Below are 24,510 nucleotides of genomic sequence, written 5' to 3'. Positions count from 1 at the left end.
GCAAAAAATCGCGCGATTTTTTTTTAAATATTTTTCGTTTGAGGCGCATTTTTTGCAATATTGGACCGCGATTTCTTAAACTTTACCTTTATAAGTTACGCATATGTTGGTCATCCATAGTCATTCGAATTCTTAAGGAATAGCGGTCCATCGAGGATATTTATTTCGCGGCTGTGGGGTCTGGCCCCCTATAAAAACAATTTCAGATTTTGGTCGAATTTTTGTGAACGCCAATTATTTTGACAAGGGATGAAAAGCCCTTATGTTTAGCAAACCACTCAAAATCATAAAAAAGGCTATTTTTTTTTATAGCAAAACACGTAACTTTGAAATTTGATTACAAGAGAACCATGGCAGTCCGCGCCTATATTTCTTCATGTAAATTCTTAAGAATTCGCGGTCCGCCGACCGCTAGAGTATTAACAAAAAAAAATTGTCAAAAAGACCCCAACCACAAAAAATTGTCAATTTTGTTGTTGTGAAAGTAACTATTTACTTAGCAGAATTGACTATTTTGTGTGGTTGGGGACTGATTGACAATTATAACAGTTGATTTTACCAAGTTTTTTTTTTTTTGTGTGCGGGGAAAGAACATCCTAGATCGTCAGCAAAGATGTTTGCTAACTTACTCAGGGATCAAAGGGAGTTACCATGCACAAGGAACCGGTTGGGAATTATAGCGTCGCGAGCGCAATAATGAATAATGTTAATGTTTTTGACGATTTTTTAGACTCGAAATTGTTTTATTGCAATTCTGTTATTATTATAAAAATCAAATTAATTTCATAACACGTCCGTAGAACTTAAATGGTTACTTTGGGGCTTTTGTCTCATCAACACTTATGTACTTGCCCTTCTGCAAGGACATTTTTTTGGGCAGGCTGATAAACTGTCCCCCGCTGGAAGGAAGCGGCTGGACGAGCTCAGGGAAAGAGCGAACTTGGCGGCCAATGTGCTGTCGTTTGTGGTACGGCACCTTTCGACGATCTGGTTCCACTCGTTGTGCGGGATCCACGGTCATAAACTGACCCTGCCGCTGGAGTCGCCAAGGCTGTAGGTGCGAGCGCATGTGGGACCTGTAATGGCCGGGCAGGATTGGGGTATTACAACCCGCGTAGGGGCAGATGTGACTACGATCCCTGTGCCACATGAGATGCGACTCAAATCGCGCCCACATCCGGAACCTTCGATTGCAGTCCTTATGGCGGCACTCGTAGACCTGCGGTGGAGGTCCTTCCGCTTCGGGGCTGTGTTCCTGCATGTGTCGCTCGTAAGATCCCCGGTACTTGACGCACTCCGGCGCACTGTGTTCGTTATTCTCGTGGCGGATGACGTCAAAGTATCTTGGGAATAACTGATTACATTTTAGGCAAAGGAATTCCAGATCCCTTCCGCCACACTTGCTCTTCGTATGCCCCATCGTTTTGATATGAGTCTGCAGCTCCCGAAGAGTGGGAAAGTCCGAGCCGCATTCACGGCAATAGTAGGAGGGATTCGGACGCGCTTTTCCACTGTGCATCCGGATGTGGGCCAGGATTTCGAGCACCTGGTCGCAGCAAGTGCACAGCATACGGGTGGCCTTGGTCCTGTCCCTGAAGAACTTGGTAATCGCCAAGCCATCGGAGGCCAGTCCCACGCTGAAGAAATCGTCGCGAGCGGGTTTCCAATCGTTCCCCTCTGCCACTTCCATACCATCGTTTTGGTCCGATTGATCATCATCGTCTTCCTCCTCTGACCCTTCCATATCGTGGTCCTCACCTGCCTCCTCATCTTTTCCAGGCGATTCCTCCTCATCTTCTTCAGGTGATTCCTTTTCATCGTCGGAGGACGGAACCTCCAACTTCACTTGAAACGCCTTGGAGTCGTCTATTTCGAGGGCTCTTTCCTGGATCTCCTCCTGGGCTTTCTTCCATTTCTCAAGGCATTCGCTTATACGTAATACCTCCTCAAAACAGGGACTGCAAAGGCACGAAGCCTCTCCCAGGCTGGCGATCTAAAATCGGTATGTTAGTGTATAAATTCTATAGGAGCACTGAACTTACATCAACTTTGTAGCACTCGAAGAGTCTTTGCAGCAGTTGGTTTGCCGATTTAAACTTGGGCTTCTCGAGATCTTCCTCTACCGCTGGATTGTCCTTGCATAGTTTGCACAATTCATTTGACATTTTTCAACTACACAATTCTGAGAACTCGATGAAAAGACTTTAGCTAAATAATCAATGATTTCCTCGATGTCGGCCAATCGATAGTATCGATGAGATTCTGAATAATCGCCTGTTCTCTAACAGTATCGATAGTTTGTTGAGCTGGTAATATCATCGATAATCAAATTTATTTATCGATTTGTAGTATTTTTATTTTTAAGAATTTCTACAAATGGAATCAAGCTCAATCATGATTGGAAACACAGTACAAAAAGTACTATGGTTTCCTAAAATGTATTTATCTTTTTCTGTATTTCGACTGAGAAATACATTTTAATTTACTGAAATTTGCACATTGTTTTCCTTTCTTTTATTAAAGTTAAGGACTATACTAGTTTACCTTATTTTCCTAGGCCTTACTCCCTTCAATAAAGAATCCTACAACAAAATAACAAAATAATTATAATTTTGTAAAATTTGTTGTGTTAACCCCCCAAAATATGTCAATCTTAAAATTTTTTATTTTACTTTATTAGTTTGAGTCCAGGTGGTGAATAATGAAGTCACCAACTTGTTCGAGTTTATTTTGCTCCTGTCTCCGACTTCGGTCCTTTTGCTTTTGCAGAATGAATTGTTTCCTCCTCCTTTGCCGTATCATCGCCATGTGATTATCAACACTATGGCCTTCCATGTGCCGATCGAAATGTTTCTGGTCCGAAAACTTAAGCCTGCATGTTAGGTAATTACAGATGTAGTAACGCTGCGGTTTGGCCCTCTTGAGACCCTGAATGTTCCGATCGTAGTCTGGTTTGAACTTGATGCAAGTGTGGACACTTTTCTCGTGGCGTTGGGCCAGGCTAACATTTAGGAACATCATTCCGCACTTCAGGCAGCGATATTCCATTTCCCTTAAGCTTCGCTTGGCATGGTTTCTCGTGTCCCGGTGCTCGAATAATTCCGTGTAATTCGCAAAGCAGGCACTGCAGTCGTGACACACGTAAACCGGATTTTTTCGCTCAAAGTCATTGTGCTTCTTAACAAGACTTACGTTTGCGAAGACGTGATCGCAGCAGCTGCACAAAAACTGGACGACACCAAATTTGTCCTTGAACAGTTCTACTATTTTCAGACCGTCTTGTCGGAGGCCCACACAGAATACTTCAGCTTCTTCCGTTTCCACAAGTTCATCTTTATGTGTATTTTTCGCAGCAGCAGCCATCAAATCGACGTGAACCGCCAGGGCGTCGTCTATATCGAGGTTGTCGGTGCTCTCGTCCGGAAGTAAATCAATAATTTCAGGTAGCGGGTCTGAAGATTCCACCTCTGGAACTACTGTATCATCGTTTTGGGCTGGTCGTAAGGATTCCCTCTCTAGAACTTCTCTAGTATCTTCTTCCAAAGCTTCTGCGCCATTTTCCCAGGTTGACAAGTCCAACTCTTTCTGAAATGCCTTGGAATCGTCAATATCTAAAGTGTCGAAGCAAAGGATCTTTTGGGCTGGTTCTAAGCTATCCTCCCCTGAGTTTTCCTTGTCATCTGTTACAGGGCTCTTTAGCCTGATGCGAACCGCCAAGAGGTCGTCCATATCCAGAGTGTTTTCACTTTGAGGTCGCGGTTCTGCATCTTGTTCTGTTTCTTTTGCTGGTGGGGACTTTAATGGGACGTGAACCGCCAAGATGTCTTCTATATCCAGAGGTTCTATTTTTCCCGGAAGAGGTTGTGGGTATTCCTCCTCTAGAACTTCCCTATCACCTGTTGATAGGAAATTATCACCATTTTCCGCGACTAATGTCTCAACCTTCACATGAACATTCTCTATATCCTCTTGGGGTCTCTCGAAGGCCACACTTTGGGGTGCTTCTAAGGACTCAGTCTCTGGATCATTATCATCGGCGAAAAAATCATACAACGCTTTTGAGCGGCTTATATTCCTGGCTTTTTCTCTAAGCTTTATCTGGGCATTTCTCCATTTCTTGAGGGATTCGCTTATGTGTATCACAGATTCAAAACAGGGCTTACAAACGCGTAAGCTCTTTTCCAGGTCCGAAATCTAAAAAGAAATACATTAATCTCCAAAGTTAAGGAAATATTTAGTGGGACGCACATCAATTTTGTAGCAAACGAAGAGTTGCAGCAGAAGTTTTTTGGTTGACTTCAGCACGGGTTTACGGAAGTCCACCTCAATTCCCTGATTGTCCTTGCACAATTTGCAAGCCTCTTTATCCGACATTTCGAAAAAGATCTTTAGAAATGGCTATTTTTAACAAATAAAAAATGTAAACAAATTTCTTTTTTTTTTTGGCTTTGATTTCAACGAACGTTGAAAATGAAGGTTGGTCGCACGACTAGTGCATATGACCAGATACTTTGTCTTGAATTTTGTAATACACAAACTTAACCTAAAAGTGAATCCACACCACGAGGTCCCTTGCCCTACCCGGCGTGAAATGTGCGTGTTTCTTCAAAGGCCTGTGAATGTGGACAGTGTAAACAAATTTCTTTTTTTTTTTTGGCTTTGATTTCAACGAACGTTGAAAATGAAGGTTGGTCGCACGACTAGTGCATATGACCAGATACTTTGTCTTGAATTTTGTAATACACAAACTTAACCTAAAAGTGAATCCACACCACGAGGTCCCTTGCCCTACCCGGCGTGAAATGTGCGTGTTTCTTCAAAGGCCTGTGAATGTGGACTGATAAACAAATTTCGACGATGTTAACTACGGGAATATCTTAAAACATCGATAGGTAATGAACCCGAAGAACTGGTTCGCTTGGGCAAAAACATCGATATAAAAAAACCTTATCAGGACTCAAGGGGGATTCCCTAAACTGTTGAATTGCTGAATTGTTGAAAATTCAACAAAAAATTTCAGCAATTAAGGGAACGACCCTAAATGGTTCCTGTTGAATTTTCAAACAGCTGTTATTTGTTGAAAAATTTCACGAAACTTAAAGCACGTAAAATTTGATTTATTATTGCTAGATACTGTCTAAAAGTGTTACCGAGGTAAAAAGAACCACAAATATGCTTTCTAAGTTGATTTAAAAATAAATAATGCGTACTGGTGATACTAAAATGTTAGAGAGCTGCCACGACTTTTAAAAAAAGGTGAAAACTCTGGCTTTTCAGCAATTCAACAACATTTTCATCAGCCCCGAGGCTGTTGAATTGCTGAAATTTCTGAAAGTTGACTTTGTATGGAACAGCTGATTAACAGCTGACCAAAATTCAACAATTCAGCAATTCAACAGTTTAGGGAAGTCCCCTTTAATTTTGCGCTATGCTAGAATCTGAATTCGAAAAGGAACTTTTCTTCATAACTTTTAGAAACTTCGATTTTACGGCTTAAAGACTCGGAATTGCAATTAATCCGAAATATCTGAATACTAAAGACAACAAAAGTGAAATTGCCATATTACCAAAAGAAGGTTTAAGTTATAAGTTAAGGTTTTGAAGTCTTATACTTGATGACGAAGCGCACCAGGAGAGTGTGCGAAGGCGACTACTATATATACACGAAGAAATGAAAATCTACTGTGATGGTCCGATCATAATGAATGATACACCTATCGAAAGGTATTACGAAAACTAACAGGATTGCATACCAAGACTTTAAGAAAATCAATTGGCTTGGGAGAGAGAGCGGTGAAAGTGAAAAAGTGAAAATTTCGAAATTTGGAGCTGTTGGGGCCGGTGGGGATAAATGCCCCCTCGCAATGTTTTATTTGTATTCCTTTTAAAAATACCCGTCGAATGAGGGGTCATTTGTCAAAATCCGACGCTCCGTTCAAAAGTTATAGCCAAAATACGATTTTCTTCATCTTCCCAAAATGAAAATTTAATTCTGTTTGTCAGTTTGTCAGTTTGTCAGTTTGTCAGTTTGTCCAAAACATGTTTTTTAAGTTTTTAAAATTTGATATGACGTTCATCACATCGATATCAAAAACTTTTCTTCTACCACTTTTGGAAAAACTCGCTAGTTTAGCGGGAAAACAGCTATAAATAGCTAAAATTCGGAAAGCTTATATACTATATATATACTATACTAACTTATATACTACTAAAGCTACAGACTTGTGCTGCATCTCGTTGGAAAGGTATTTTGAAATGCTATAAACGCCTTCTATATGCAATTTGTGTAAATGTAATAGTTAAAAAAATATGAACAAAAGACAATTTTTTAAAACTTTTTTTTTAGCTTTTTTTTATTTTTCTCAAAAACGGCTCTAACGATTTTCTTTAAAACCTTAAACTGTATAGCCCTTGAGATTCCTTAAATTTTGGTATATAACACATTACTGTAAAAAGTCACGTTTAAAAGTTATTTTTATACGAAAATAGCCACGAACAATTAACGCTCCCTGAGTATTGAATTTTGTGTGAGGGTATCCGAACTGTATTTTAGGGTCATGGAATCAGTAAATTTGCACCTAAGAGTTCCATATAGGAATCTTTTGTTCTACGACTTTTGGAAAAAGCCGCTACTTTAGCGGGAAAAAAGCTAAAAATGGCTAAATTTCGTTAGTTTGTAAGTTCTAAACTACTAAAGGTACAGACATGTGCCATACCTCGTTTAAAAGGTATTTTGAAATACTTTTTAACTTACTTCACCTTCAACATACAAAAGTTCTGATATCAACATTTGTGACGAAAAATTATTACACTCGTCATTAAATAGACTTTCTAATATTTTCTCATTCGGCACGCTGCAATAGAAAATGCCTGTGAAGGGAAAAAGGCTGGAATAGTTTGCTAGGGCGGGCCGAATGAGAAAATATTAGAAAGTCTATTTAATGACGAGTGTAATAATTTTTCGTCACAAATGTTGATATCAGAACTTTTGTATGTTGAAGGTGCGTTCGTCACTAGTTTTTTACCTCGTTAAGAGGTGTTTTTATTTGATACTTGATACTGGACGTAATGAAAACTGTAGTATTCGACAGTTTGCAATAAACAACGGATTTTGTGTAATTAATTTTTTAAAGTCCCTATAAATTTCATATTACTATTATTTCTATAAGATTTCCTTATTTTAGATTTCATTTTTCACAAATAGATTTTTAAAAATATGGGGAACTAGTAACCAGTTCCTAACGCCGTTACCCACTGACTATCGATTATTCACAATCGACCATCAGAATCGCGAACTAGTTCGGTTCGTGTGCAGCAGAACGCAAAGTACAACAGGATTTTTTTCGCTCCGTGTGACGTGAAAAGTGCACATAATATTTGTTCAAATTAGTTTAAGTCTAGTTAACTAGCCAAACAAATAGCCATGGTAGGTAATCGATGGAGATTGGATAAGCATGATTAAATGCTGACGCAGTGAGAAGTGTGGGTGTGTGTGCGAGCCGCGCGTTACCTGGTGTGTGTGCATGTGTGGCAGTGTGTGCGTGTTAAAAAAGCGGCCGCCGCGTCACAATACAAAATTGTGCTTCGATTTTTCCTAATTGCATTTCGATTTTTCCACTTTCCATTACCATTTTCCCGGATGGGATCAGTCGTTTGCGGAAAAGATAACGGGCCTGCTGGCACGGCCGAATCAACAAGATCCAATTGGACCCGAGCAGCCCTGGTATCTCAAATATGGAAGTCGACTACTGGGCATTGTGGCCGCTTTCTGTGAGTTAATATACATACCTACATATATAACCAAAAGTTAAGACCATATACTGACTTAACCCCCTGACGACTGAGGAAAAGATACATCCGTGACATTGGGCGGCCCAAAAATATGTTGCATCGATTTTTGTGTACCACCCGTTGTTGTTGCTGTTATCTATTCGTAGGTGTAGCTGTGTATTTGTGTTTGTCTTCCTGTGTGTGTACGCACGCTCTCTGACATTGATAAAGGAAAAGAGAGAGCGTGTGAGAGCGGAGAAAGGAAACATGGGAAAGACAACACAAAAGGATACAGAAATAAATACACTGAAAAAAATCATAAGTGAAATAATAGTTTATCAATTTTAGCAAAAAAATATTTTTTGGTATAACCAGTGATATATGTATGAAACTTTTTGTTTTAACATTTTCAGAAATCCATTTGGCTTTTATTACAAATATTTAATGAACAAAAACATATCCTTTGTTTTATTCATTTCTTGTTGTGTACAGGAAATTGCAAGTGTGTGAAGGAGCTTTTCTGTGTCAAGTTTGGCGCTCTGTTTTTTTTATTTTTCCATATCGAATGTAATTCTCTGTGGCCATTCACTGGAAATTCGCATTGCCTTTTGTTTTATCAGCATCCCCCACTTTCTTCTCGCCCTCTCTTTTATCTCTGTTTCGTTTTGCGTATTTGCTTTGTTATCTGCACTCATTTAACCTTAACCTTTGGATGCCCCACGTGTCATAAGTGTAACATCGCAAAATTACTCAGAATCCTAAATCAGCTATTTTAATTAATTTCATCATCACTGATAGAGCTCGATCATTATTGCAGTTGAACGAACTTCGCAGAATTTATAATCTAAATTTTCCCAGCAATATTCCCGTGTTTTTCGATTGAAACGAAATACAAATATCTGTTTGTTCTTTTAAATTTAATATTTTTGTTTTATAATTTGAAAGGCATTTAATAAAATTAAAATTTTTAGAGGGTTAATATATTTTTTTTAATGAAATCGACTTATTTTCGCTACCGATTTTTCTTGCCTCTGTATAATCGCTTCTTTTGTGCTCGCATTTCCCGACGATGTTTCTCACTTACTTAGGGAAATGGAGAAATTTCTATTAGGCAATTGTTGCCCAACAAATGAACACTATCCACTTAAAATCAATATAAATAGCTGAATACCTCAATTAAGGGAGCAAAACTCACTCGTGCGGCTTCCTCAATGAACCGGTTGTGTTTGGGTAAAAAAAAACCAAAAGTCTATGATTAATAAATAATTTTATTAGCCGGTCCGTAGAGCACAACGACTTCTTACCCAAGTTGGGTCAGTTTGTCTGGGTTTATGAACCGCAATAACCTCAAAACACAGATCGGATTTCGCAAAAAGAAAAGTAAAGCTTGCAAAAATAAAATACAGAAAAATCCAAAATGGTCCGGATGAATTAATCTTTTTTTTATAAATATAATGTTTTGATATTATAGGAATTGAGCTTTCCCTCGTGATCTTCCGTAATACATTCTGTAGCTACCTTTATACAATTATCATGCCCAGACATTTATTTATCTAAGAATTAAGTTCGTATGTGTTGTTTGCTCTTTGTTTATGCTTTTATCATAGACCGAAAGCAGCTGATAAAATATTTTAATGCAATTTCCTTGTACGCCCCTAGCGATATCAAGTACAATTTAGAGCATTCTTTTTCTATGAAAGTCAACTTTCAATTTGCCCAACTGTTTTCAATGTGTTTTGTCACGCTTCTGTGGCTGGATATAGTGGTTAATTTATAAATAAAAGAGATCCGGCCACATAAAGGCGCTAGAAATTGGCACATATATGAGTCAGCGTTGTCGATTAGATTGCGTTTCCAAATGTTTAATGGGCCCAGTGGGAGTATGTGATTAAAATTTTTGGTTAGTCTCCTGGGTCAGTGTTTGAAGATAAAGAAATACGCCTTTCAAAAAGAACTTTAACAAAACTGAAAAATACAAATAAGTTCATAGTCGATAACATATTTAACGAAACATTCCTCTTGTGTTTTTGATTATAACATTTATTTGATGCAATTATATTAAGCTTAGTTATTAAATAAACAACATTAAAACAATCGTTAGACAACAACATATTAATAATGGTTGTATTTGTTTTCTGCAGTTTGATTAACTGTTATCAGTCGAATGTAGGCAATGTATTATTGTTTTGATAACAAAATTCCAATAAAACAAGTTATCAGGACTGTTGATTCATAGTGCCATTTTTTAAATTGAAAACTATAAAAAATGTATATAAAAATATATACACTTGCCAGAAAAAGTATGCGTACAAATATTTTCCGCAACTTTAGAGCTTAAAAAAACGTCTTAAAAAAATTCGTAAAAATGTCATTTTAATTTTAACATTTAGTACACATATTAAGCTTTAATTTGACGTAACTTATTAATTTCTAGCACCTTTACTTTTCCTAATATAAATAAAAATGTACAAATTGGCCGGATTTCGCATCAGAAAAAGTATGCGTACAAATGCATATGGTATTAGAAAAAGCCATAAAGTGCATAAAACAACCAACAAAATGAGGTATCGTTTATTAAAATCGGTCAACAACTTAACGAGAAATGGGTATAAACACTTTCTTATTTAGATAGAAGGTTAGTTTTTTTTGAAATTCGTATGAAATTCGTGCATTACGCCAAAGCAGTTGTTTGTTTGGTTATATGGCTAGCCATTTCTCGTTAAGTTGTTGCCCGATTTTAATAAACGATACCTCATTTTGTTGGTTGTTTTATGCACTTTAAGACAAGAAATTAAAGCGTCCTGAAAGTGGGACTCGAAAAGGACTTTTGGTACCAAGAGGACAACGAACCTAAACATTGCGCCCACAAAACAAAGCTTTTATGTGTAAAACAGCTACATTCGCCATCAAAATAGTATATATCAATCCCGTAAAGCATTTTTGTGATGTCCTGGAGGGCAGGACTCGCCTTCACACCCTTGCATCCAAGGATATCCTGAAAAAACTCAATGTCGAGGAATGGAATCAAATAACGGCGAAGGATGCAAGGACATTGGTCCAATCGATGCCAAATATGTAGACTGAAGTTATAAAACATAAAGGGTATCAAACTCCGTACTAAACTCGACGTACTTTGCCCAAAATATGGCTTTTTCTAATACCATATGCATTTGTACGCATACTTTTTCTGATGCGAAATCCGGCCAATTTGTACATTTTTATTTATATTAGGAAAAGTAAAGGTGCTAGAAATTAATAAGTTACGTCAAATTAAAGCTTAATATGTGTACTAAATGTTAAAATTAAAATGACATTTTTACGAATTTTTTTAAGACGTTTTTTTAAGCTCTAAAGTTGCGGAAAATATTTGTACGCATACTTTTTCTGGCAAGTGTATGACAAATATCTTATACGTTTTATAATAAAAAATAACTTTATTACTTTAATTTCCTATCTCTCCCTTTCAGTTGCCATACTTTTCGGCCTGTGGAATGTGTTCTCCATTATCACTCTCAGCGTTACCTGCCTGGTGGCTGGCATCATACAAATGGTGGCAGGATTTGTGGTGATGCTCCTGGAGGCGCCCTGCTGCTTCGTCTGCTTCGAGCAGGTCAACATGATCGCAGATAAGGTGGACTCCAAGCCCTTGTACTTCCGGGCCGCGCTCTACATTGCGTGAGTAACCAATGGAGTTTCCAAAAATTGTATTACTTAATAATGCTTTTCATTTTATTTTTAGCATGTCTATTCCGCCCATTATCATGTGCTTCGGACTTGCCAGCTTATTCGGCAGTGGCCTGATCTTTGGCACAGGCGTCGTGTACGGAATGATGGCGTTAGGCAAGAAGTGAGTAAGGGGGTAATTTAAAAAAAGGCATTAAAATTCAGAAAATCGAAGCTAAGGCCAGTGCGCATAATAATAATACTTAAAAAAGGCCTGTAAAGGATAAATGGACTAATTTAAAGTGTAGCTAGTCAACAGTCTGATAATTTTATAACAGCATGTCAGTAAGATAATACTGTGATAAAATATAACTGTTAACATAAATCTACTATCGACTCTTTCGAACCCAAAAAAGATTATTATTATTTGCGTTTACTTATACGATTTTCTAGATTTTATAGTGATAAATCTATAATGTGGGGGTTAACTTAGTTGCTAAGCAAGCGGAGAAACGAGCGATTTTAGTTAGCTATGCTAAGCCATTTTTGCTAATCGAAACCAATTGTTTTCTCTATATTCCCACGATGTGCTTGCCACTGTGAAAACGCTTAATAAATATAAACTAACACGAATACGTAGAGCTTCTCGGGAGGACATGGCCGCCGCTGCCACATCGCCCACACAGATGGCCGGCAGTCAGGCGGGCGGTCAGATGCAGATGGGCGGCGATCAGCATATCACACTCATGGAAGATCCCGACGTCTGGCGCCCCACATAAATTCCTAGCCGCGCGATTAGTAACTGCCAAAAAAATTACAACTCTCACACCCTCAGATACAGATACAGATAAAAAGATACAGATACACCGACACACCATACACAAAAACACTCCACTAGAAATGCAAATGATGCAAAAATTGATCGAGTAACAAATATTTTACGGCGCCTAGTTTTTAGTGTTCGTTCCAAGGAATAATGTAACTAGGAGAAAAATAAAAATCAATACAAAGCAGCAGCAATGTAGGGCATCAGAGAATAGAATACAGAACACCCCACCAATTACAAAAAGAAATTGAACGAAATTCTCATTATTGTTGAAACCGAGAGTGTTAGTAATCAAAGTGTTTTTTGGGCCAATGCATTTCCGTCATTCGTCCCTTTTTGCATGTCATTCGTATTCGTATTCGTATTCAAATTTTTTAATGTCTTTCGTCGAACGGTTGGTGTTGTTGAAAACTACAGTTAAATATATTATATATGCATAGAGAAAACTACTGATAACAATAACGTAATACACATGTCAAACTGCAGCAAGCATATATTTTTAGTGAGAAACTATATTTGAAAGCTAACCGAATGCAAGAGAAACCTATGAGTAAACCACAGCTTCCACACACTCTCACACACAGCTATAGCTAATAAAGCTAATAAAGAAAAGCCACTGATGATATGGACAGGACAAGTGAATGTCGAGAACCTAGAGCAATATGTACAACTCAGAAAGTATTAACTTTATATGCTTTGCTTCAATGTAAACCATACAATTAAATGTTAAACGTTGTTTGAGAATCGATTTGCTCGCAAGATAGTCACAAATTGAAATTGAACATAATCAAGCATACAGATAGAATATATATACAACAAGTTGGAGATTTACCAGTTATATTTTTTAAATGTTGTGAACAAAAAACGTGTCCATTTCAATTTGAAGCATTTTAGACATTTTTCGTTATAGACAATTACTTGGTTAATAGGTTTTCTTTTTCGGGCTTCGTATGATTTCTTGTTTGCTAAAAGTATCTGTTTTTTTGTATGTCTAAGTTATTTATAAGTATTTATTCCAATCGTTTCAACTTTGAAAGTCTGAGAAAAAAGCGTTTTGAATTATTTGTATTATTGCCTATTGGCGTTCTTACCACAAGAAGCATTCCAAAATCTGTTTATTTACACCTAAGTTACTGTATGTTTTATTTATCATAACTTTAAGTATACGTTATTGAAAAAATACTCGCGAGAACTTGTTATAATAGCCTTCGCCAGCAACTGAGAATCTCACCTGAAGTAATAATGAAACGTAATAAATTTGTTAAAATTTGTTAATCAATGAACGCAACACTAAAAATGAAAACATGTAAAATATTTCGTTAGCAATTGAATGCGCATGAATCAAATATCAATGACTTTGTACATGCCACATGAAAACTGTCCAAAAACCTGCCGTTAAAGCCAAGTACAACCAACGGCGGCCAACCGCGATAAAGAACAATATACGATTTACGCTATAACAACTCGTTAATATCTTTGCTGCGTCCCAGAGATCACAAAAGGCAAATACATTTTGAGCTTTCCTTATTGTAGTTTTTTAGCTTGTATATTTTTTTGTAGTCCTTTTCCATGTAGAATTTTTGAAAATATTTTGAGTAGTCCAATATTGATGATGTATTTTTAATTTTGTACATTTCAATTTAAATAGATTAAATTAAATCCTGTAGATCCTGATGTACTTGGCCAAAATTGTACATTTTACACTGTATTTATGCTGCTTTATTTTCTTTCGTTGGTTTGTCATTGGTTTGTGCATTAGTATGGAACACTTTGGCTGTTCTTTCGTCCCTTGATCCTATGTAGGCAAATTCACCGACTTTAGTTGAGCACTTGTAAATTCTATAATTTCGTATATTAGTTTTGTAACCTTAAACTCCAAAGATCTAACAGTCTCTTTTAATTCTTTCCCATAGAGCGTCCGCCGAAGATATGCGGGCAGCTGCCCAGCAAACCTTTGGAGGAAATACGCCCGCCCAGACCAACGATCGAGCGGGGATTGTGAACAATGCCCAGCCCTTCTCCTTCACCGGCGCCGTGGGCACAGACAGCAATGTGTGATCCGGAAGCTAGCTGATCGGGATAGCGGAGAGCTGGGTGTGCCGTGAGAAAACAAGACTCAAAACGCAACATTTGAAGGCAAACCTAACCAAGAGAACATCAGCAGGCAATCTACATAATCATGTGCAATTTCAAATTGTTCAATAACCAACGCAAAGGAATCACAAGTGTTTTTTAAATCCGATTCGCTCTGATCTCCTTCTAGAGCAATCCAAATTATTCAATCAGACGACCCCCTCAACAAAAAAAAAAGGAAAATCATTCAATTAATAAACAGTTTTGTATTAAATGTATGTAAATGTCTACTAGGTTAAAATGCGTTTTGCGTTTTCTAAATCCTATTAATTGTGTTGCCTGTGTCCCATCATTCCAAATTATTTGGTTTCAACTAAGTAGAAATTGCAAATAAATTATTGAACGACATCACTAGCGAGGTGAGAACATCATGTAAAATTTATGTTTAGTCATAGTTTAAATATACCTTAAATATATTTAAATGCATAATACTAAAATGTTTAAATTAATGCAAATAAAACTATAAATATTGTATGTAAACCATATTAAAATTGAATTATACATACTTTAAATTATGTTAAATAAAATTAATTATACAAACCATCGTTGTAATTGTCGTAAGAAAAATGCGGCATGCTTTTTGGATGATTTTGTAGCTCTGAGTACCTTTTGGGGTTACTAAAAGTTTAGATTTATGTTTTGATATCTTTTATTACTTAAACTTTTCATCATAAAAACAAATACTATGTATAAAAACAAATATTGTAAAAAATTTAAGTTGGTGCTTAAGCTTCCTTTGAGGCGCTTTCTTCACTTTCAGAGGATTCGGGTGCATATTCGATGAACTCATAGATAACTTCGTCGCTGTTGCCATCGCTACCGCTGTCGTCCTGATCGTCATCATCCTCGGCGTCGTCCTCCTGCAAATCATTAGCAGACTCATCCGAATCCTGCGAGAATTCCCAGCGGAAACGGCGATCGCTGATCAAATCGTTGTCAGCTGCCGAGGAGAGACTAGCGGCGATCACCATGGCGAGGACACCTAATTGGAAAAATCATTGTTAGATGATTTGTTATCCTTTTGCTGCCTTTCTGCTCCAAGCTCACCGAAGAACAGGAAGAAAACCTTGTTGGACTGCATATTTGATGATTGATTGTAGCTTGAGATGCTTTCGATGCTGAGTGAGGTTTTGGCCCCAGCTTTTATACCCAAATTTTGGCAAAGGCACTTGCGAATCGTCTGACCCAATAGACAGTATTTGACTGCCCCAAGATCAACGAATTGCCCTACAATTCTAAATAAAAACAACTAACTAAATATTAGCATAGCTATTGAGTTTGAGGTTTCTGGAGTGTGATCAAGATCAGCATTTCGGGGCGTGCTTGGGAATTTCGAGAGCTAGAACAAAGATTTAATGTCGTAAACTGGCGTGCCTAATTTAACAATAAAATAACTTAGATATATACTAATTGGGGGTGCCGAATTCGAATAGTTGTATTCACATTGACTATTAGTTTCTTAATTTCCAAAAAAAATATATTCCGAAAACAAAACATGTTCTCTGAAAAAGATGCGTACTTTTATTCAAATATATTGCTCGGTTATGCATAGATTAATAACAGCAACGTGTAAATAAATGAATTCATTTATATGACGAACTTTTAAAATTTCCTTATAAATTCCTTTATTTAAAGTATTCCATCAATATGACAAAAAAATGCTTTGAAGAAAGGATTGATTTACGGTGTACATCAAAATTTAAATGCTTTGGCTTTCCTAGTTTATAAGATAGACTGGAAATGCTGGGTTCAAATACTATTTTATAAATACCAAGAGCACAGTTAATGCCAGTCATCGCGGCGTTGCCAGATCGTCGGGGTGAGATCCCTGAAAGTATGCCACATTTAATCGAACAGTCGAATGTTAAAAAAATCAACAAAAATGTTAAAAGTTTTTTAACAGCTGTCCACAATGTTATGTGATGTTTTGGTTCCGGTTCTGTTCTGGTACCGGTACCGTTAAAAAAATAGTTAATACTTAGAAATGATTTATATTAATTTTATTAGGTAAAAAAACTTTATTGCAAGAACATTAAAATTAAGTAGGTTTTTTGATTAGTTAGCGATTTTATTATTACTATATTTATTAAGAATTAATTAAATGTTGGGTTATTGGTTCCTTTAAAGAAACCACGTAGACAGGCGCCAAAATTCCGTGCCAAAATTCCAGACATACAACTTGTTAAGACAAAGAGTGTTTCTGGTAGAGCGACATTTTCTTCCAACAGCAGAACATGTGCTAAAAAGGGATGGGAAGAAGTTGATATAGCGGCAAGTGCGATCTGATACATACATATGGGTATTTTTTATTCAGGATTTTTACCGAATTTAGTAAATGAGCACAACAACCGTACCGGTACCAGCAATACGATAATTGGTTCGAAATTACATTTTTATTTTCCGGTTCCCTTTTGGGAATCGGTTTATTCTGATTATCGGTTCCTGTTTCGCTTTAGGTTTTATTTCCCGATTAGGAACACTAAAAACGTTTAATTAACCATTTATTAGTATTGTTGGTATTCAGGTTCAGGTTCCGCTTCCGGTTCAGGTTCCGGTTCGGGTTCGGGTTCTGCCTGTGGTTGTGGTATGGACATCACCGATGAGAACAATGCCAAAACTAGGCACTGAAAAATAAATTATGATTAAAAGTAACAAATGAATTAATTTTCAACCACTCACGAGAATAAAGAAGAAATGTAATAATCTCATTTCGATTGTGTTGTGTTGACGATTCCGAAAGAACTAATACATATTACTAAGAACTGTTTCTTTTATATATCACCGTTTTTCGGCATTTCACAGAAACAGAAGTACAAAATATATAAATTTTCTTGATGTTTAAGAATAGATCCATACCAGTTTTTTTTGGTTTGGCACACGTTTGTGTATCATAAAAAACGGCGGTGAGCCGAAGCTTATATACCCTTGCAGATACAAAATGTTAAATTTTGAATTATTTTGATATTAAGTTTTGCATCCTTCATATGGCGGTTATAAAATATAGTCGTCTGATTATTGCTAAATTTAATTTCAAATTCTGAAATATTAAAAAAGAGTAAAAAAATACAATAAAAACCAACGAAGTTATAGTATGTTTCCTATTTATTATACTCGTTACTCGTAGAGTGAAAGGGTATATTGTATTCGTGCAAAAGTATGTTACAGCTAGAAGGAAGCATTTCCGACCCTATAAAGTAAATATATTCTTGATCAGGGTCACTAGCCGAGTCGATATAGCCATGTCCGTCTGTCCGTCTGTCTGTCCATATGAACGCTGAGATCTCGGAAACTATAAAAGCTAGAAGATTGACATTTTGCATGCAGATTCTAGGAGCTCTTACGCAGCGCAAGTATGTTTCAAAAGGATGCCACGCCCCCTCTAACGCCCTCAATCGCTTATATACGATTTTAAAAATTTCAATATTTCGGAAAAGTAAAAATACAGTTTTATGCTGTTTATCAAAGTTTTTATCTCCTTCGCACTCCCTTTAGCTGAGTAACGGGTATCTGATAGTCGGGGCACCCGACTATAGCGTTCTCTCTTGTTTTATATTCATTTTTCGATCGTTCTTATGCCAGCTATATGATATAGTCCTCCGATTTTGATAGCATTAAATTCGAAATTCAGAATTAATAAAAAAATGTTATTCCCAAGCGTGGAGGTTATTATTCAAAAAACTCCGAGAGTATATTTTTTCTAATTGTTTTTTTTGTTCGATTATTCCTATGATAATATAGTTGTTCGATCCGGATCCCTTGCAAACTTCTGACTGAAATCATTATACCCCTTGCAAGGGTATAAATATCTGCTTGTTGTTCATCCCAATGGCCAATTTTTTTAAGCTTGTCCATTTCGTCATCCATGCGGTCTATTTATGTATAAAGTAGTCGTCAGAAATTTATAACAAATATAAAAATAAACAGAATAACCTTTTAAATACACGTGCTTTGGATGATTCAAATTAAATAGTTTTTATATATATTTGGAAATTTGAATATAGTAAATATAGTTAATAGATATTTACAGAAAACTTATAGCAATAAAAAGAAGAGATTTATTTGAAAATGTTGTATGTGAAATATATTCACTGAGTTGTATTCTTTTTAGAATTCTTAGTCTTGTCTATTTTTGTCTGGGGTTTCCAGTTCAAAAACTTGGATGTTGATATTGATCCGTTTGGATAGAGAGAATCCTCAATTGATTGAGCCCACATAAGTTGAGCGCATCTGTCTAGACATCCTTTTTAAGAAATACCTGGTGATCTCTCCCTCTTTTTACGTAACTCAATGTAGCAGAAAATCCTTTTGTCCTTTTGTATCTTAGCAATTGATCGTAAGTCTGCCTTTGGGGCAAAGTATCGATTACGCAATTCGATTGAGCAGGGAAAATAGTTCGGTGGCGTAAGATGTGGGTCAAGTGTTTGGGTACAGGGTAGATTTCAGATGAAAAGACAGCAGATATGGATATTCCCACATCGCATTTATGGAACCCAGTGAAACGCTTTCAAGATACCGAATTTTCTCTGGCTAAAGCGCCGCAGGACAAAACTCTGCGATGACAGCTCAATCTGTGGAGTGTGAAGGAATTTCTTGGCTCGCAGCGTGAATTTTGCAATGGTCCGGTTTTCGGGATGCCTGCTGCTTAACATATTAGCACCAGGACATCAAGGGACAGCTGAAAATGTCAACAGTTCTTGCCAAACGGTGTCGGCGAGTTGACAGACGAAATTTTGTTCCCAAAGCCAGCATGAAATTTGTACTAAAGTTGGCAGCAGGAGGCCGCCTTCTCGCAGGATTCCCAGCTGTTTTTAGCGGCATTTATTCCATTCGACATGCTTTTTTCCCGATATTTTTTCAGAGTATCTTTTCCGCCAAATGGGATTAATTTGAGATTTTTTAAATCGAGTAGCGTGTAGCCGTCTTAAGACTTTGCTTCCGCTTTTTCCCCTCCTTCCTGCTAAATGGTATTGTGTTCAGGATCTGATGCTCCTTTTTTCCTCCTGGCTAATCTCTACTGCTCACATCTCGGCCAGCTGCTCCGCACCGTTTGCCTTTTGTGGCTTGACCATTCGCTTTGTTGTTCGCCTGCAACTTCAATGGCTGGGCCCGACTCACGTCCTTTGTCCTTTTTGTCCGTTCATTTGCTTAAACGCATCTTATCCTGTTAAAATGTGCGCCCCGGCTTTCCGTTTCGCTGGAAAATTGATCTTTTTTGCAAATTTCCTTCTCGGCTCCTGGTCTTCTTATGCTCTTTTCAGAATGCTCTCGAGTGCACACTAATTAAGATTTTCCTCCTTTTTCATCTTCATTGCGGGCAATGCAATACACCAGCTTCGCTTTCAAGTCGACGACAATTGTTATCTTTGGTTATTGGAAAGAAAAGTTTTTGAGCACACATTTTTTGAGAACTAATCGGGTATTGTAAGATGTTCTTTGGTTTGTCGGCTAGTATTTAAACTGATATTTATTAAATTTTTCTTTTGTTAAGTGGGTGTTTGTAAACGGGTAAGATTTTTAATTGTTTAATTCAATACTAGTATACTAAATATGAATAAAAATTAAACTAAAATGTAGAATTGTATAATAATGTATTGCCATTTAAGGCCAACAAAATAATAATTAAAACCAGCAATAAACCAATTCATTCCACACCTGAGTGAATAACCAACAAACCGCTAAAAAAAATATATAACAATTAAAATAACTGAGCAGACCATAAAATTTCTGTTGGCCAATTACACTCATAAAAATAATTTTCTACATTTTAGAAAATCGCCCTAAAAAAATTTTCGCCGTTGAACTGAGAAAAATTTTCTATTTTCATGACAAATTTGCCATAAACTCAAGGCAGTTGACCATAAAAAAATCTTTTTAGGGTTAATTTTTCTATTTTTCTAATATTTAGGGCGGTTTTTTTCGACTTGCTTCGTTTTGACCTTTTCTAAATGCAACGGCGAATTGCCCTAATTTTTTTTCTAAAATTTTTCTAAATACAAGGCGATTTGCCTTAAAAATCACTCCAAAAGTGTGAAATTCGGTAGCCCAGCGGTCTAATCACTTGCGCTTTCAACTTTGCTATATGAGGACTAAGGTCGTGGGGTTGTGGGTTCGAACCCTGTGTGATTCAACTTGATTTTTGTTTTTTTTTTTTTCTGTAAACATTATAATACCAAGGACATTTTTTCGTCCGAATTTTAAATTAAAGTAGTCTTTAAACCTTAAAAACGTATGGGAGTTCTGAGTTAAAAGCATACTTTGTGTTTGCGGGCAAGAAAACGGGACTAATTGTCACAGTCGTCAGGAAAAAATATACGGTTTAGTTGCCTTTAGTCAAATTATAACGTAGACCTAAAGAAAATAAGATGTGTACAGAGTTTGTTCGTCGTCTTGCGCGATGGGTCTGTGGCGCAGCGGTAGGACGTTAGACTCTAAACCGAGAGGTCGTGGGTTCGATTCTCGCAATGACCAAAAAAAGTAAGTTGTTTTTTCTCCTCATATTTATTTCCCTAATTCGTTTACAAACATGATTTTTCAGTTCTAACGGCTGTGTTGTATAGATCGGGCCCCCCTCCTAACGCAGCTCCCATATAAGCTACACACCAATACAATAATATGCAACGGTCTCCTCCGTCGGTGTTGTTTAATTAAAGCAGTCCCAGTTCCCAGAATATACACAATTAAAAAACATGCTTCCCAAATTCAGTTAAGCATGCTCAAACACGATTTTTTTTTAATTGTCTAATTTTTTAGGGCGTTTGCCTTTAAAAACAGAAAATTTTCCCTTAGTTTTAGAAAAATACACCTTAAAATTAGGGCAAATCACCCTAAAAACAGGAAAATATTTCTCAATTCAAGAAAAATCACCCTAAATTAAACCAAATTTCCATACGGATTTTTTAGAAAAATTTTCTAAATACACGGGCGAATCGCCAGCGGATACGATTTATGGGCGATTTTCTAAATCCACGGGCGAAAAGTCAGTTTTTTAGGGCGATTTAGGGTAAAAATTTCTATGAGTGTAGATGTTCTAAAAGCCATAAAATTATTATTATATTGTCTGGTGACTTTTAGATGCATCCACCCACCTACAATTTTTTAATTCCGAGTCCAATTCGAGTTCCATTTACATGTTTGCGGCACACGCAGCGCATTCATAACAATATTTCATCAAAAATTCAAAGCGTCTCCCCCCTAAAAACATGATTATTAATTAAAATTCCCAAATCAAAATCAAATTACGAGTAAAGAACAATAAAAAACAAGAAACATGAATAATTTCCCCCAACAGAAATATATATTTTTTGTTGATTGGGTCGAAGTTGGGGCGCGATGTTGCCAGCCTGTCGCCAGCGGCTTCCGTCGCCCAACTTCTAGGAATTTCTGTAGCGGCAAAATGTGCTCGGAAAATGCATATATTATATACAAATTAAATTATGCATAATTTCCCTGTTTTCCTCTTTGTCTTCTGATTTTGTTGCTGGTTGCATTTAAACAAAAGTAGCGTAGGGCACCCAACACCAAAACCATAAAACTGTCATAAGGCGCTGCCAACGAAATCGAGAGGAGGCGACCGCAAGGAATCGGGAATTGTGTTCTTTTGGGGACCCATGTGTGACAAAGAAATACTTTAATATTACTGAGGGGTTAGAGGAAAATGGTATGCATATGTTTTTCGGGACGCCTACACTAAACTACGCGTTTAAGGAAAGACAATATTTAATTTTTCAGTCTGGTTAAATCTCTTATTAGAATCTTTGATAAACTTTTTTAAGTTTTTCGAATATAAATAGATTTAATTTGTATTTTTATTACTATACTTAAATTAATATTTGTACAAATTGAATTTTAAATTTGTTTTAAATTTGTATAGACGATATTATTTATTGGTTAAATGCTAAAACATTTCCAGTAACGATTTCCTGTACAACCCTTACCCTGCTATGCAGTGTAATAGAATTACCATAAATTCCAAATGTTTTTGTGCTCAATTAGCGTATAACATTGTCATAACCTTCCGCCAGGCGCCCTATCCGCAGGCCCGGATCCAATCCAATCCCATTCCAAATCTGAATCCCAATCCCCATGCCCATCCGATCAACAGGTAAAAACTGATTTTACATGCGGCAGAAGGACCGCCGACCGGAGCGGTTATAATGCTCATTTTCATTCGTTTTCGTTGGAAAATTATGTCTGACGTTGGCGCAAAGTGCCCGGGGCATAGTTTTCCCCATTTTCCATATTTACCTTCGCTCGGTGCGCGTGGCGCGATTTAAATTATGATGACGCCAAGGCGCCTCCCTCGACCTGCTGGTGGGCCTTCTTTTCCATCCCGTTTCCATTTAATATTTGAAGGCACTCAAAAAAATATTTAATTTATAAACATTTTGCCATTTGAACGTTTTAAGTGTTTCCTGGTTTTTGCTTCACTTTTTCATATTTATATTTTCATATACAATTTTTCAAAACTTTTTAAACACCTGCACAAAATTTTAAAACTCTATATAAAAAAAATACATTTTCTTGAAATAAAAATAGGTAGGCACCATAGTAATCAAATTGGTTATTGTTTTTTATTACTGATCTTCGAATAATCGCTTTAAAATTCATCTAATTATGAAAATAATTGTATTTTATTATTGTATTAAAGAACCCATTAAAAAAATCAAATGTATTAGTTATATAATATATATATAATATATATATATATGAATTATAAAGCCGAAAAGCTTTTCCAAATTAAACGGGGGGAATTAAACTCATTTTTCGTAGTGTTCCGTGTGCAGGAGACAGGAAGGGATAACAAGGCTGGCCGGCGCTTCCACGGAACTATAAATTTTCCAGCTCATGATTACGCCAAGAGAAATATTAATTGGTCAGGAGCTGCAGCGGGAGCAGCTGCCGTCTAATCTTATCAAATATTTGACAATAACCCAATTAGTAACCACCTACAGGAGGATCGAGAAAAGGACATCGCAACGACAAACAAACATTGCGCAAAAAAGAAGACCTTTTTTGAACCTTATTTTTTTCGAGAAATGCTACCAGGGAAGCTGAAAGGGAGTAAGACATCAGCAGATATCGATGCAGCTGCAAATCGGGGACAATGATGTCAAGTCGGAGTCAAAAGAAGATGCTCGCGTCAACCATAAAACTAGCCGACCTGGACAAAGAGATAAAACTGAAGAAAGGACCGCCCCTGGCGGGGACATCTTTGCCAGGACTCTCGGCAGGCGGGCAGAGCCTCTAATTTGTGAAACTTGCCTACAGTTTAGAAGGAGCAGCGGGCAGTCCCCGAGCCCATGACATTTGAGATTTTGCAGTCGATGATTTTCAATGCTGGACAATGTCAGTTCCGAATTCTAAAGATTCTCGATCCGTCGACTGTGTGTCGTGTGGATGAAAAAAGCGCAATTGAAAAGCCACAAAGGACTTCGAAAATTTGCCATAATCATGGCATTTTGTTCGCCCGCCCTTTTGTCTTTCGAGGCATTCTTCTCGCTAAAAGATCCTTCTTTGCCATAGGATATAATCGCTGTAATGTTGCATCTTTATCGGAGTTAGGGCTCTGATATCGAAGAATGGAGAGACGACAGTAGATTATGACTTTGTTGTTGATATTGTTTGGGGGATTGTCCTTTTGATCTCTTTTTTAGGGAAAAATTGCTTTCTGCTGAGAGGTTTTCTGGAATGACAGTAATCTTAAATCTATGGCTTTATACAATTTTATAAACATTTTCTAAAACACAGATTTCTAAAAAATGGATAAAAAAATTAAATTTTTGATTGCTTAAAGTCTGTTTTTTCGTCCGCCTGTTAAACTTAAAGTAGGGTTAAAACTCTGATTTCCCATACGATTTCAAGGTTGTAACCCTACTTTAAATTTACCAAACGGACGAGAAAACGGCCCAAGTTGATTAAATATAACTTGCACACAAGTTTAAACAATTGTTAATCACATTACTAAAATGTATTTGGCTGTAATGAAATTTATGTGAATTTGATTTGAAGTTCCATTCGTGCAAAAGAACAGGTTTAAGCATTGAAAATCCAACAAGTAATTCATAAATGGCTTACCATATTAAAGTTACATTTTTCTGATGTATCAAGCCCCAAATTTA

The 24,510-nt window shown here is 36.9% G+C and overlaps 4 protein-coding genes across 6 annotated transcripts in view; 1 reads left to right on the top strand and 3 right to left on the bottom strand.

The window, feature by feature from the left end:
* Positions 1–722: 722 nt before the first annotated feature.
* On the bottom strand, positions 723–2,203 carry LOC108066705 (zinc finger and BTB domain-containing protein 24-like). Its single transcript, XM_017155322.3, has 2 exons — positions 2,043–2,203; positions 723–1,993 (listed from the first exon to the last, which is right to left on the bottom strand). The coding sequence occupies exons 1-2, from the start codon at positions 2,163–2,165 to the stop codon at positions 812–814; spliced, it is 1,305 nt and encodes a 434-aa protein (XP_017010811.2). The 5' UTR covers positions 2,166–2,203; the 3' UTR covers positions 723–811.
* A 301-nt stretch (positions 2,204–2,504) lies between these two features.
* On the bottom strand, positions 2,505–7,576 carry LOC108066710 (uncharacterized). Of its 2 annotated transcripts, none has more exons than XM_070214484.1 (2): positions 7,511–7,576; positions 2,505–4,194 (listed from the first exon to the last, which is right to left on the bottom strand). In XM_070214484.1, the coding sequence occupies exons 1-2, from the start codon at positions 7,523–7,525 to the stop codon at positions 2,677–2,679; spliced, it is 1,533 nt and encodes a 510-aa protein (XP_070070585.1). In that variant the 5' UTR covers positions 7,526–7,576; the 3' UTR covers positions 2,505–2,676. The 2 variants fall into 2 exon arrangements, with proteins under 2 accessions (XP_070070585.1, XP_017010819.2); XM_017155330.3 differs by lacking the exon at positions 7,511–7,576 and adding an exon at positions 4,249–4,846 and having other exon boundaries at positions 2,508–4,194.
* On the top strand, positions 7,287–14,932 carry fwe (Calcium channel fwe). Of its 2 annotated transcripts, none has more exons than XM_017155389.3 (5): positions 7,287–7,426; positions 7,650–7,770; positions 11,238–11,445; positions 11,510–11,617; positions 14,173–14,932. In XM_017155389.3, exons 1-5 carry the CDS (start codon positions 7,424–7,426, stop codon positions 14,315–14,317), a joined length of 585 nt encoding a protein of 194 aa, XP_017010878.2. In that variant the 5' UTR covers positions 7,287–7,423; the 3' UTR covers positions 14,318–14,932. The 2 variants fall into 2 exon arrangements, with proteins under 2 accessions (XP_017010878.2, XP_070070586.1); XM_070214485.1 differs by lacking the exon at positions 14,173–14,932 and adding an exon at positions 12,074–13,561.
* A 172-nt stretch (positions 14,933–15,104) lies between these two features.
* The window catches only part of LOC108066697 (uncharacterized), a 36,785-nt gene continuing 27,379 nt past the window's right edge, over positions 15,105–24,510 (bottom strand). The window contains exons 2-3 of the mRNA XM_017155316.3: positions 15,440–15,731; positions 15,105–15,374 (exon numbers count right to left, since the gene is read on the bottom strand). Coding sequence (XP_017010805.2) covers positions 15,118–15,374; positions 15,440–15,473 — 291 coding nt within the window. The 5' untranslated portion in view covers positions 15,474–15,731 and the 3' untranslated portion in view covers positions 15,105–15,117. The remainder of the gene's footprint in view (positions 15,375–15,439; positions 15,732–24,510) is intronic.

This window comes from Drosophila takahashii, chromosome 3L, assembly GCF_030179915.1.
Source record: "Drosophila takahashii strain IR98-3 E-12201 chromosome 3L, DtakHiC1v2, whole genome shotgun sequence".
Classification (NCBI taxonomy): Eukaryota; Metazoa; Arthropoda; class Insecta; order Diptera; family Drosophilidae; genus Drosophila; species Drosophila takahashii.
The sequence above is the reverse complement of the archived record's forward strand: the minus strand, read 5'-3'. Positions and strand labels throughout refer to the sequence as shown.